Source organism: Nycticebus coucang, chromosome 15 (assembly GCF_027406575.1).
Source record: "Nycticebus coucang isolate mNycCou1 chromosome 15, mNycCou1.pri, whole genome shotgun sequence".
NCBI lineage: Eukaryota > Metazoa > Chordata > Mammalia > Primates > Lorisidae > Nycticebus > Nycticebus coucang.
Genome location: NC_069794.1, coordinates 37,782,611 through 37,796,436, shown reverse-complemented (window position 1 = coordinate 37,796,436; position 13,826 = coordinate 37,782,611). Strand labels below are relative to the sequence as shown.

At 36.3% G+C, this 13,826-nt stretch overlaps 1 protein-coding gene across 3 annotated transcripts in view; it reads left to right on the top strand.

Annotated features, from left to right (window-relative positions):
* The window catches only part of PIBF1 (progesterone immunomodulatory binding factor 1), a 272,823-nt gene that overhangs the window by 168,014 nt on the left and 90,983 nt on the right, over window positions 1–13,826 (top strand). For all 3 annotated transcript variants that reach the window (XM_053563838.1, XM_053563840.1, XM_053563839.1), the window contains one exon: window positions 2,672–2,774. In XM_053563838.1, the coding sequence (XP_053419813.1) occupies window positions 2,672–2,774 (103 nt within the window). The remainder of the gene's footprint in view (window positions 1–2,671; window positions 2,775–13,826) is intronic.

Below are 13,826 nucleotides of genomic sequence, written 5' to 3'. Positions count from 1 at the left end.
CAAATCAAAACTACTTGAGATATCACCTAACCCCAGTAAGAGTAGCCCACATAACAAAATCCCAAAACCAGAGATGTTTTTGGGATTTTGGATGTGGAGAAAAGGGCACACTTCTACACTGCTGGTGGGAATGTACACTAATACCTTCCTTCTGGAAGGATGTTTGGAGAATACTTAGAGAACTAAAAATAGACCCGCCATTTGATCCTATAATTCCTTTACTAGGTTTATACCCAGAAGACCAAAAATCACCATATAACAAAGACATCTGTACCAGAATGTTTACTGCAGCGCAATTCATAATCGCTAAGTCATGGAAGAAGCCCAAGTGCCCATTGACCCACGAATGGGCTAGCAAATTGTGGTACATGTATACCATGGAATATTATGCAGCCTTAAAGGAAGATGGAGACTTTACCTCTTTCACGTTTACATGGATGGAGCTGGAGCATATTCTTCTTAGCAAAGTATCTCAGGAATAGAAGAAAAAGTGTCCATAGTACTCAGCCCTACTATGAAGCTAAATTATAGCTTTCACATGAAGGCTATAACCCAACTATAGCATGAGACTATGGGGAAAGGGCCAAGGAAGGGGAAGGGAGGGGGGGGTTAGGGGGGAGGGAGGGTAATAGGTGGGGCCACACCTACTTAGAATGGATACAGGCGAAACTTACTAAAGGCAGAATACAAACGTCTTCATACGATAACTAAGAAAACGCCATGAAGGCTATGTTGAACAGTTTGATGAGAATATTTCAGATTGTATATGAAACCAGCACATTGTACCATTGATTGCACTAATGTACACAGCTATGATTTAACAATAAAAAAAGTAAAAATAAAAAATAAAAAGAGAATGGTTTTTATTGGAAACCAATAAAAAATGGAGACTGTGTGTCGTATTTTCCATCTCTAACTCCAGCATTATTAAGACAGAATCCCATGCTAACTGACAGGACAGAATCTCAGATCTATAATAAAGCCCCTCAATTCACTATGTAAACTTTTACCAGAAACTTTTTTTTCATATCGAATAACAGATATTGATTAGAAATAGATGTGTAGCATGCTATTTAACAATGTAACATTATTTTCAGAGTTTTGTCTGCATTCTTTTATCTAATGTAAGGAAATAATAAAATACAATAGAATTGTTTCTGTCCTATAATTTTATTTATAGCAAAGATACCTTACTTCTTGTCATTGTAAAATATCCTGTCTTCTCAGATTCCATGGATTCCACAATTCACCAGTTAATAGGTTAACTAATACAGAACATGAAAATGTGATAATTTAAAAATTTGAAGTTACGAGCGGCGCCTGTGGCTTAGGCGGGTAGGGCGCCAGCTCCATATGCCGGAGGTGCCGGGTTCAAACCCAGCCCTGGCCAAAAAAAAAAAAAAAAACTGCAAAAAAAAAAAAAATGAACTACTTATTCAATTTACCGTTGCCAAAATGTGGAAACAGCCTAAATGCCCACCAACCCAGGAATGGATTAACAAGCTGTGGTATATGTATACCATGGAATACTATTCAGCCATTAAAAAAAATGGAGACTTTACATCCTTCGTATTAACCTGGATGGAAGTGGAAGACATTATTCTTAGTAAAACATCACAAAAATGGAGAAGCATGAATCCTATGTACTCAATCTTGATATGAGGACAATTAATGACAATTAAGGTTATGGGGGGGGAAGCAGAAAGAGGGATGGAGGGAGGGGGGTGGGGCCTTAGTGTGTGTCACACTTTATGGGGGCAAGACATGATTGCAAGAGGGACTTTACCTAACATTTGCAATCAGTGTAACTGGCTTATTGTACCCTCAATGAATCCCCAACAATAAAAAATAATAATAATAATAAAAAAAAAATTTGAAGTTACTGAATATGCAAAAAAAAATCTTTGGAACAATATATCTTTGCAACATTATTAGCATTTGTTTAAAGAATGATGGTACTTTTTCTATTAATTGTTAGAAGGAATGATTTACAGCGGAATCTTTTTTTTTTCTTAGAATTGTTTCTTAAAAGTAGAAAATGTGATTTTAAATACTAAAGGTCAGTATAATAAATTGTGGTAATGCAAAACATCAGAGTGATTTCTTGGGATACAGAATCTTTGCCTTTATTATAGCTATTCTCCAAGTTTTATACATCTTTTCCATCTCTTCTTTCAATAGATAACCTATTCAGTTCTGTTTTGTATTATCGATGCATTATGTTGTTTGAGGTAAACTCTGATGCCTCCAAAGTACCAATTTATTGTTGTTCATGTTTCAAGTAATTTCCTAATTTGTTTATAATTGGGAAATTTTTATAAAAGTGGAGACAAGCTGGTAAATTACTATCTTATAGTCTTTCCAAACAAGTATCATAATGTAACTTTCTAGTCTTATAGCAAGGACTAAAAACCATTATTGCAGTAATCAATATATCACAATTATATTATGGAGATTTTAATGTTACTTTTTAAAATTCTGAGTTTTGGGGATATTGGTCTTCTTCCACTGTTGGTACCTGAAAATATTATTTGTCTCTGTATTTTCTCTGTTAATATTTAAGTATTACTAGGAAACAGTAAGTCAGTTCTCAAACACACAAACAAATTTTTAATATTTTATATAGCTTTTCACTTTTTTAAGCATGAATTTTCTCATTTCATTCTCCTAGTGTTCACTTGGCAAGAAGAGTGCTTCAGTTAGAAAAACAAAACTCGTTGATTTTAAAAGACCTGGAACATCAAAAGGACAGAGTAACACAGCTTTCCCAAGAGGTAAATAGCTTAAACAAAAGAACCATGTATAAAGAATCGCAATGTTCATTTCAATTCTTTGTAACGCCTTTGTTTATTTTCTGAGCAGTTTTAGAATAAGCTGTTTGCTGGTACAAAATGAGTTCACAATTTATGAAACTAACTGAATGTTAAGGCTTTATAAAACAACTTTATAAAACAACAAGTATATGGCAAAACTAAGAACAAAAGGGAGATTAAATGCCCAGACTAAGTATAAATGCAGATGAGACAGGCAAAGCTTTGATTTCTGAGAATATCTGGCAAAACAAGTTTGGCAGATTTTGGTGACATTTTACTTCAAGTTTTTTCACTAATATATTATTTTTAAAATAGATTTTTTTACCTCTGCATTTAATGAAAAATCTCTTTATCTACTAAATACACTTAACTTGTTATAAATTTACAAAATCGGGTTCAGGCCAGGCATGATAACTCATGCGGTAATTGCCACACTTTGGGAGGCAGAGAGTAAAGGACTGCCTCTGCCCAGGAATTCAAGTTCCAGCTACGATCACCCCACTGCACTCCAGCCTAGGCAACAGAGACACTGTCTCTAAGAAAAAAAAAAGGAAAATCAGGTTCATATTTCTTATTTCCCTTAGCCTTATACTGTATCATTTAAACACTATGCATACATTTTACATAGCATTGTTAAGCTTAAGCCAACATCTAATTACAGTTTTCTGTATTTTTGAAATTCGGATCATCAAACAGTTAAAACCAAACGTACTACTTCACTAGCATTCCTTTTATGTTTTGAGCTTCAACCTAAAAATTTTCTCTGTTGAGGTTTTAAAATTCTTAAAAGTTATTTATCTTATGATAAAAGGATTTTTCAAGATATTTATTTACTATTATTATATGCCATATATTCTTTGTTTTCTTAAGCACTCACTTTTTTTTTTTTTTTTTATTGTGACAGTGTCTCACTCCGTTGCCCAGGTTGAAGTGTAGTGGCATGATCACTGTAACCTCCAGTTCCTAGACTCAGCCAGTCCTTCCACCTCAGCTCTTTAGTTGCTGAAACTGCAGATATAAGCCACCATGCCCAGCTAATTTTTTTTAATAGACAGGATCTTGCCGTATTGCCCAGCCTGGTCTTGAACTCCTGGCCTTAAGCAGTCTTCTTGCCTCAGCCTCTCAGGCATGAGCCATAGCACCCAGCCCATATTTATCTGTACATTGTCTTCTATTAAAGCACTTTTTAAATTATAGCATTAGGAGGATCTTTATTCTCAAATTTCAAAAGACCAAAAATAATAGTTCATATTACTGCCATGCCTCACACACAGTTAATACTCAGGGTGGGCACATTGGTGTGTTGGTAAATGTTAATAACCAGCCTTCCAAAAGGGCTGTGAAGAAGGGTTCTGATTTGTAACATTTGCTTATGTCTTGGTATAAACAGTTCCACCATGACTGACATCAGGCTGCCAAAATAATGTTACTGAACAGGGGTAAAGAGACTGACCAACACGCCATTACATGATATTCATGTTACAGTGGTACAGTAGATGCAATTGAGCATAGATGATAGTAAAATAACTAAAAATGGATGTTTTGGGGGTATTTGCTACCTTTGTTTTTTTGTTTTGTTTTTTGAGACAGAGTCTCAAGCTGTCACCCTGGGTAGAGTGCTATGGCGTGATAGCTCACAGCAACTTCCAACTCAGGCTCTAATGATCCTCTTGCCTCAGTTTTTCTGTCTTTTGTAGGGACGGGGTCTTGCTTTTGTGTAGGCTGTCTCGAACTCCTGAGCTGAAGTGAGTCACTGTGCCCGGCCATTACCTTGTTTCTATTAGTTGTTTTTAACATAAACTTAAATAATTTAATTTATTCATAATGGTGTGTTTAGCAGCCAGCTCATACAATTCCTAAAATTTTACCACTTAGCTTTCACAAGCTGCTACAAGGGGTAGAAGCATGGAATACCATACCACGGGGTAGAAGCATGGAAGGATAAATAAATGAATAACTAAAGAAACAAATGCATATATATATATTTTTTTTTTTTTTTTTTTTTGAGACAGACTCTCATTATGTCGCCCTCAGTAGAGTGCTTTGGCATCACAGTTCACCACAACCTCCAACTCTTGGGCTTACGCAATTCTGTTACCTCAGCCTCCCAAATAGCTGGGACTACAGGCACTTGCCACAACTCCCAGCTATTTTTTTTGTTGTTGCGGTTGTCATTACTGTTCAGCTGGCCCAGGCCAGGTTCGAACCCTCCAGCCCGGATGTATGTGGCTGGTGCCCTAGCCACTGAGCTATGGGCACCATCCACTAATGTATTATTGATCCCTCATATTGGTTTTAATTTCTTTTCTTTTTTTTTTTAATAGAGACAGAGTCTCACTTTATCACCCTTGGTAGAGTACTGTGACATCACAGCTCACAGCAACCTCCAACTCCTGGGCTTAGGCGATTCTCTTGCCTCAGCCTCCCGAGTAGCTGGGACTACAGGCGCCTGCCACAACGCCCAGCTATTTTTTTGTTGCAGTTTGGCCGGGGCTGGGTTTGAACCCGCCACCCTCGGTATATGGGGCTGGCACCTTACTCACTAAGCCACAGGTGCCACCCGGTTTTAATTTCTAATAACCTATCAGGATATGTTTATGAAATAAGATATTAAAATGTATATAGACATATATATTTATATCTTCACATAACTTTAAAAAAGAAACTACCTTACTGAGCATTTCAGTTAATAGAAGTGAGAATTTCTAAATGTGCACACACTCCTATATAAATTATTGGGGGAAACATAAGATAGTAAGTGCTCTTGTAATGAAGTATAATTAACTTTGTATAAAGCAATTTAGAAATAAGTAATGGTTTATATAGAGAAGAAGACTCAAATACTAAAATATTTATGATATGAAATGGCACGATGCCTGGAATTTGCTTTAAAATATTCTGTGAGGAGGCCGGGTGCGGTGGCTCACATCTGTAATCCTAGCACTGTTGGAAGCCAAGGCAGGTCGATTGCTTGAGCTCACAAGTTTGAGACCAGCCTAAGCAAAATTGAGACCCTGTCTCTACTAAAAATAGAAAAACTGAGACAAACAAAAGGATTGCTTGAGTCCAAGAGTTGGAGGTTGCTGTGAGCTATGATGCCATGGCACTCTACCCAGGGCGACATGTTTGAGACTCTGTCTCAAAAAAAAAAAAAAAAAAAAATTCCGTGAGGAAAATAAACAAAGAAATACTCCATGAAAATGGGGGAAGGACTCAATAGATAAAAGAAGAATCAAAAAATATTGATAATGTTTGAAGCTGGGTGAGATTAACATATAGGTTTAATATTTAGATCTGATGTTGGAATTACCATTGAATTATATGCTATTCAGATTATGTCTGAAGTTATATAAAAATGAATTGCAAAAATGCAATACTGTGAGTGATACTCAAAATGAAAACCAGAATTCCTAGCTGGTTTATTGCGGTATAACTGCCACACACTAAACTTCATATGTTTAAAGTGTAATATAATACAACTTTTGACACCTGTACGTAACCCATGAAACTATCACGAAAATGAAGATAATGAATACAACCTATCGCTTCAAAGATTTCCTTGTGTGCCTTTAGAATCCCTTCCTCCAAACCCTCCCTTGTCATGGTCACTGATTTGCTTTCAGTTACTGTAGATTAACTTGCATTTTGTAAATTTTTATACAAAAGGAATTATACAGTATGTATGCATTTTTTTAATGTCTTCTTTCACTCTGCATAGTTGTTTCATTTCATCCATGCTTTGTTCTTTTCTTTGCTGAGTAACATTTCGTTGTGTAGATGTAACACAGTTCATTTATCCATTCATTCATTCATAGATATTGGGGTCACTTCTAACTTTTGCCAAGTAAAGTTGATATGAGCATCTATATACAAATATTTGTATGACCATGCACTTTTTTTTCTCTTGGTAAATACCTAGGAGTGGAATAGATGGATCCTATGGTAAATGTCTATTTAACATCTTAAGATACTGCGAAGATGTTTTCCAAAATGTTTATACCATTTTACATGTCCACCAGTTGTATATGAAAGTTTCATTTCCTATTAGATCCTTGCTTTGATGTGGTCGGTTTTTTAAATTTTATACATTATGATAGCTGTTTATTTGGTATTTCATTGTAGTTTTACTTTGCATTTCCCTAATGACTATGTTTTCTTTTGCATTTCTTTCATTTTTTTTTTTTTTCCTGCAGTTTCTGGCCGTGGCTGGGTTTGAACCTACCACCTCTGGCATATGGGGCCTGTGCCCTACTCCTTTGAGCTACAGGTGCCGCCCTTCATTTGCATTTCTTTACCCTCTTTTTATCTTCTTGGGAGAAATGGCAGTTCACATTTTTTATCCATTTTATCAAATTATTTGTCATCTTTTTATTGCATTTTTACCATTATTTATATATTCTAGAAACTAGTTCTTTATCAGATTCATAATTGGTAAAAGTTTTTTACCAATCTGTGGCTTGTCTTTCCATCTCTTAATGATGTCTTTTGGGGTTTTTTGGTTTATTTTTTTACTAGAGCCAAATGTTAGCTTAAAGAAATAACAATGTCTTATGGAAGAAATTTTCTGTAAGTCCCATTCATTATTTTGTTCTTTTATGGATTGTGTTTTTGGTGTTGTATCTGAAATACTTTGCCTAACCCAGAGTCACAAGGTTTTTTTGTCTGTGTTTTCTTCTAGATGTTTCATAGTTTTAGGTCTGATCCATTTGTGGTTAATGTTTGTATATTATGTAAGATATAGATTGGAATTCATACTGATATTTGCATGTTGAAACCCAACTATTCTGGCATTATTTCTTGAAAAGATCTTTGTTGAAAACCAGTTGTTCATTTATGTGTGAGTCTAATTTCTGGACACTTTTCTGTTCTAGTTATCTATTTGTCTTTATGTCAGTAGCATACTATCTTGATCACTATGACTTTGTAATCTTAAAATCAGATAATATTGGTCTTCCAGCTCTGTTCATTTTGGAAGCTTTTTGGATACTCATTGCATTTCTTTGTATTTGAATTCTAAAATCAATTTGTTGATTTCTACCCAAAAAACTGACTATAATTTTGATTGTGATTGTTTTGAATCCATAGATAAAATGAGGAAAATTAACATCTTAATATTAAATATTCTGACCTAGAAGTACACTATATCTTTGCTTTTATGTTTTAGTACTTTTATTTTTTAGTTCTCACTATAAAAATTTTACAACTTTTGGTTAGTGTTAGCAAGTTATATATTTTTCCATCCTTCTACTTTTAACCAGTCTAACAAAATAAGACTTTTTTTTCTTTTTTGAGTTAGAATCCACCTCTGTTGCCCAGGCTAAGGTGCCATGGAGTCACCCTAGCTCACAGCAATCTCTCTCTAACTCTTAGGTTCAAGCAATCCTCTGCCTAAGCCTCCCAAGTAGCTGGGACTACAGGCACCCACCACAAGGCCCTGCTAATTTTTTCTATTTTTAGTAGAGACAGAGTTTCGCTCTTGCTCAGGCTAGTCTCGAACTCCTGAGCTCAAGCAGTCCTCCTGCCTCAGCCTCTGGAGTGCTAGGATTATAGGCATGAGCCACTGTGTCTGGCCCAAAATATTACTTTTGATTGGAAGTTTTTTTAGAACATTTATGTGTGATGTGTTTCTTGAAATCATATGTTTAATACTGTCTTGCTGTTTTTTTTTTGTTTTGGGTACCATCTAGTCTGTGTTCCCTTCCCCCTTTTTTTCTGCCTTCTTTTGGATTAATTAAATATTTTTATCATTCCACTGCATCTCATTGTTAGTTATTAGCTATAACTCTTTGTTTTGTTATTACTGTGGTTGCTTTGGATTATAGTATATATGTTTAACTTAATCACTATATAGTTTAAATGATATTTTACTCTTTCATGTATAGTATAAGAACATTACAACAGGCTCGGTGCCTGTGGCTCATGCGGCTAAGGCGCCAGCCACATACACCAGAGCTGGCCAGTCAAATCCAGCCCTGGCCTGCCAAACAACAATGACAACTGCAACCAAAAAATTGGTGGGCACCTGTGGTCCCAGCTACTTGGGAGGCTGAGGCAAGAGAATCACTTAAACCCAGGAGTTTGAGGTTGCTGTGAGCTGTGATGCTACGGCACTCTACCCAGGGCGACAGCTTGAACCTCTGTCTCAAAAAAAATAAAAATAAAAAAGGAAATTACACCAGTATACTTCCATTTGTCCCCTGCAGGCTTTTGTGCTCTTGTTGTCATACATTTTATTTATACACAAGCCCCCACACTACAGTGCTATTTATTTAAACAGTGATAATCTTATAAAGAGATATAATAATATGAGAAAAAGGTATTGTATTTAAACAGTTACCTACCTGGTGCTCTTTATTCCTTTGTATGATATAAATTGCAATATAGTATCATATTCCTTTTGGTTGGTACACCTTCTTTAAAATTCTTACAGAGCAGATCTGCTGGTGATAAATTTTTTCTGTTTCAGTATATAACAAAAAATTATTATTTTACTTTTTTGTTTTATGTTTCTTTTTTGGCAGGTCATGTTTAATGTATAGTTCTCACCGTTGTGTTACTAAGACCAAATTACCTGAAAGTAGGTGTTTTAGGACCCATTCTTTTTGTAATTGTGATAAATTCTAGATAATACACAACTCACCATTGTAACCACTCAAAGTGTACAGTTTAGTAGCTTATGGTATGTTTACCATGTTGCACATCCCTTACCACTCTGTAGTTAAAGAACATGTTCATCATCCCAGAAGGAAACCTGTACCCCTTTAGCCAGTGGTTCTCAACCTTCCTAATGCCGCAATGTATTTTCGTTGTTAAAAAAGGGGTCACAACCCACAGGTTGAGAACTGCTGCCTTAAGCAATCACTTCCCATTCTCTCCCTTTTCCTCATCTCCCAGTAGGTACTAATGTGCTCTCTTTCTCTGTGGATTTGCCTGTTCTGGGTATCTCATGTAAATAGAAGCATGCGAGCTGTGACCTTTTGTTTCTGGCATCTTTCACTTAGCATGCTATTTTCAAGATTCATTCATTCATCCATAAGTGCTTAATTCCTTTATTTGGCTGAATAATGTTCCATTGTACAGGTATATCACATTTTGTTTGCTCATTTATCGGTTGACAGGCTTTTTTCTATTCTGAATAATGTTGCTATGAACATTCACGTGGAAAGTGTTTGAACACCTGTTTTTGATTCTTGTTAAGTGTATACCTGAGGAGTAGCATTCTAGAACACATGGTAATTCTATGACTCATTTTCCGAAAAACTGCAAAACTGTTTTCCATAGCAATTATACCATTCTCTGTTCCCACTAGCCAGGTCAAGGGTTCTTATTTCTCCACATCTTAGCTATCCTAGTGGATACGTAGTGGTATTTTATGATTTGGATATGCATTTTCCTAATGACTAATGGTGGTAAGCAACATTTACGGTACTTATTTTCCACTTGTATATATTTTTTAGAAAAATGTCTATTCAAGTCCTTTGTCCACTTTTATTTGCCACCCCACCCCACCCCCAGTCAAAATATTTGATTTTGTTAGGTAGAATCCCTCTTGTGGTTATGTCACACACACAAAAAGTGTGCCAAACCCCCCACCCTGTGCCCATTCAGTGAGAGCACTCCAAACCCCACTTGCTCCCCCCAACTTGAATTGAAATGAGTTTTTCTCCTATGTGGGCATTCACTGGATCACCTACTGGCTTCATACTAATATTGAATACATTGGATATTTGCTTTTCCATTCTTGTGATACTTTATTAAGAAGAATGTGTTCCAGCTCCATCCAGGAAAAGATGTGACGTCACCATGTTTTTATGGCTGAATAGTATTCCTTGGTGTGCATGTACCACATTTGTTAATCCATTCCTGAGTTGATGGACATTTAGGTTGTTTCCAAATCCTGGCGATTATAAACTGAGCTGCAGTAAACAATCTAGTGCAAATGTCTTTATGTTAAATTATTTTTTTTTCTTCTGGGTGGATGCCTAATAGTAGGATTGTGAGGTCAAATGGGAGTTCTAATTTGAGATCTTTGAAGATTCTCCATATTTCTTTCCAAAGAGACTGTATGAGTTTGAAGTTCCACCAACAGTATAAAAGTGTTCCCCTCTCTCCAGCACCTGCAGCTTTGGGATGTGGTCCATTTTCCCTGGGGTTAGGTGATATCTCAGGATGGTTTTGATTTGCATTTCTCTGATATTTAGGGATGATGAGCATTTTTTCATGTCTGTTAGCCATTTGTCTGTCTTCCTTAGAGAAGGTTCTATTCATGTCTCTTGCCAAGTGACATATGGGGCTTTGGGCTCTTTTTTTATTGTTTCTTTGCCCACTTTTGAATTGGGTTGTTTGTCTTGTTGAGTAGCAAGAGTTCTTTACATATTCGGGATACTGGACCTTTATCAGTTGTAGGATTTGCTAACGTTTTCTCCCATTTTGTAGATTGTCTTTCAACTTATTGTTCGCACAAAAGTCATTTGCACAAAAAGTTTTGGGGAGTTGTTTGGGGGGATTTTTGCTAAAACTTTGAGGCAGATACTTAATTTTGATAAAATCTACTCTCTCTGTTTTTTCCTTGTTTCTTGTGCTTAACCTTTGATTTTCTTATTATGTTTTATTGAGGTGAACTTCACATTACATAAAATAAAACATTTTGGGGTAAACCATTTAATATTCATTCATATACTATGCATGAGCACCATTTCTACCTAGTTCTAAAACATTTTATCACCCCAGAATAAATCTTATACCCATTGAGCAGTTAATCCCTATTTCTCTTTGCCCCTAGACTCTGACAGCTCACTTTATTTCTATGGATACACCTATACTGGATATATTTTGTGTAAGTAGAATAATACAATATATAACCTTTTGTGTCTGGTTTCTTTCACTGAGCATAATGTTTTCATTATTCATCTACATTGTAGCGTGCTTCCAGTACTTCATTCCTTTTTATGGCTGAATAATATTCTGTTGTGTGTATTATTTACCTTAACTAGTTTATTCGTCCATCCTTTGAGGGAAAGATATTAGATTGTTTCCACCCTTGGGCTATTTGTGAATAATGCTGCTGTAAACATGCAAATACAGCCTAATATTTGAGTGCCTGTTTACTTGGGTTTGTTAAGTGTACACCTAAGAATGGCTGTGCCAGACTTGCCTTTGTTTTTGGAGAAGTATTTTCCACGGCTGAAGAATTTGAGGTTGACTTTTCTCTCTCTCATTCAGTACTTGAAAGCTGTTGCTCCACTCTCTTCTAGTACGCGTTGCTTCTGCCAAGATAATTGCTGTCATCCTTATATTTGTTTCCTCTCTAGGTAATGTTTATTTCTTTAGCTGCTTTTAACATTTTCCTTTTGTCACTGGTGTTAAGCAATTTGAGTATGATGTGGCTTGCTGTAGTTTTCTGGTTTCCTGTGCTTGAGTTTTGTGGAACTTATTGCATATGTGAGTTCATCAAATTTCCAATGTTTTTCTTCTTTTTTATTGTTGGGGATTCATTGAGGGTACAATAAGCCAGGTTACACTGATTGCAATTGTTAGGTAAAGTCCCTCTTGCAATCATGTCTTGCCCCCAGAAGGTGTAGCGCACACCAAGGCGCTGCCCCCCTCCCTCCGTCCCTCTCTCTGCTTTTCCATCCCCCCTCTATGACCTTAATTGTCATTAATTGTCCTCATATCAAAATCGAGTACATAGGATTCATGCTTCTCCATTCTTGTGATGCTTTACTAAGAATAATGTCTTCCACTTCTATCCAGGTTAATACGAAGGATGTAAAGTCTCCATTTTTTTTAATAGCTGAATAGTATTCCATGGTATATATATATACCACAGCTTATTAATCCATTCCTGGGTTGGTGGGCATGTAGGCTGTTTCCACATTTTGGTGATTGTAAATTGAGCTGCAATAAAGAGTCTAGTACAAGTGTCCTTATGATAAAAGGATTTTTTTCCTTCTGGGTACATTCCCAGTAATGGGATTGCAGGAGGTCTAGCTTGAGTGCTTTGAGGTTTCTCCATACTTCCTTCCAGAAAGGTTGTACTAGTTTGCAGTCCCACCAGCAGTGTAAAAGTGTTCCCTTCTCTCCACATCCACGCCAGCATCTGCAGTTTTGAGATTTTGTGATGTGGGCCATTCTCACTGGGGTTAGATGGTATCTCAGGGTGGTTTTGATTTGCATTTCTCTAATATGTAGGGATGATGAACATTTATTCAGCTGGGGACATCAGCATACCAGATTTTAGTCTGTACTACAAAGCCATAGTGGTCAAGACAGCATGGTACTGGCACGAAAATAGAGACATAGACACTTGGAATCGAATACAAAACCAAGAAATAAAGCTAACATCTTACAACCACCTAATCTTCAATAAAACAAACAAGAACATACCTTTGGGGAAAGACTCTCTATTCAATAAATGGTGTTGGGAGAACTGGATATCCACATGTAAAAGACTGAAACTGGACCCACACCTTTCTCCACTCACAAAAATTGATTCAAGATGGATAAAGGACTTCAATTTAAGGCATGAAACAATAAAAGTCCTCAAAGAAAGCATAGGAAAAACACTGGAAGATATTGGCCTGGGGAAAGACTTCATGAAGAAGACTGCCATGGCAATTGCAACAACAACAAAAATAAACAAATGGGACTTCATTAAACTGAAAAGCTTATGTACAGCCAAGGAGACGACAACCAAAGTAAATAGACAACCTACACAATGGGAAAGGATATTTGCATATTTTGAATCAGACAAAAGCTTGATAACTAGGATCTATAGAGAACTCAAATTAACCCACATGAAGAAAGCCAAAAATCCCATATATCAATGGGCAAGAGATATGAATAGAACCTTCTATAAAGAAGACAGATGAATGGCTAACAAACATATGAAAAAATGTTCATATTAATTTTTTTTAATGCTGTCCTTTCTCCTTCCTTTGGGAGCTGCAGTTAGACATACATTAATTATCCTGCTTAAATGGGTCGGCTCCCATAGCACAGTGGTTAAGGCGC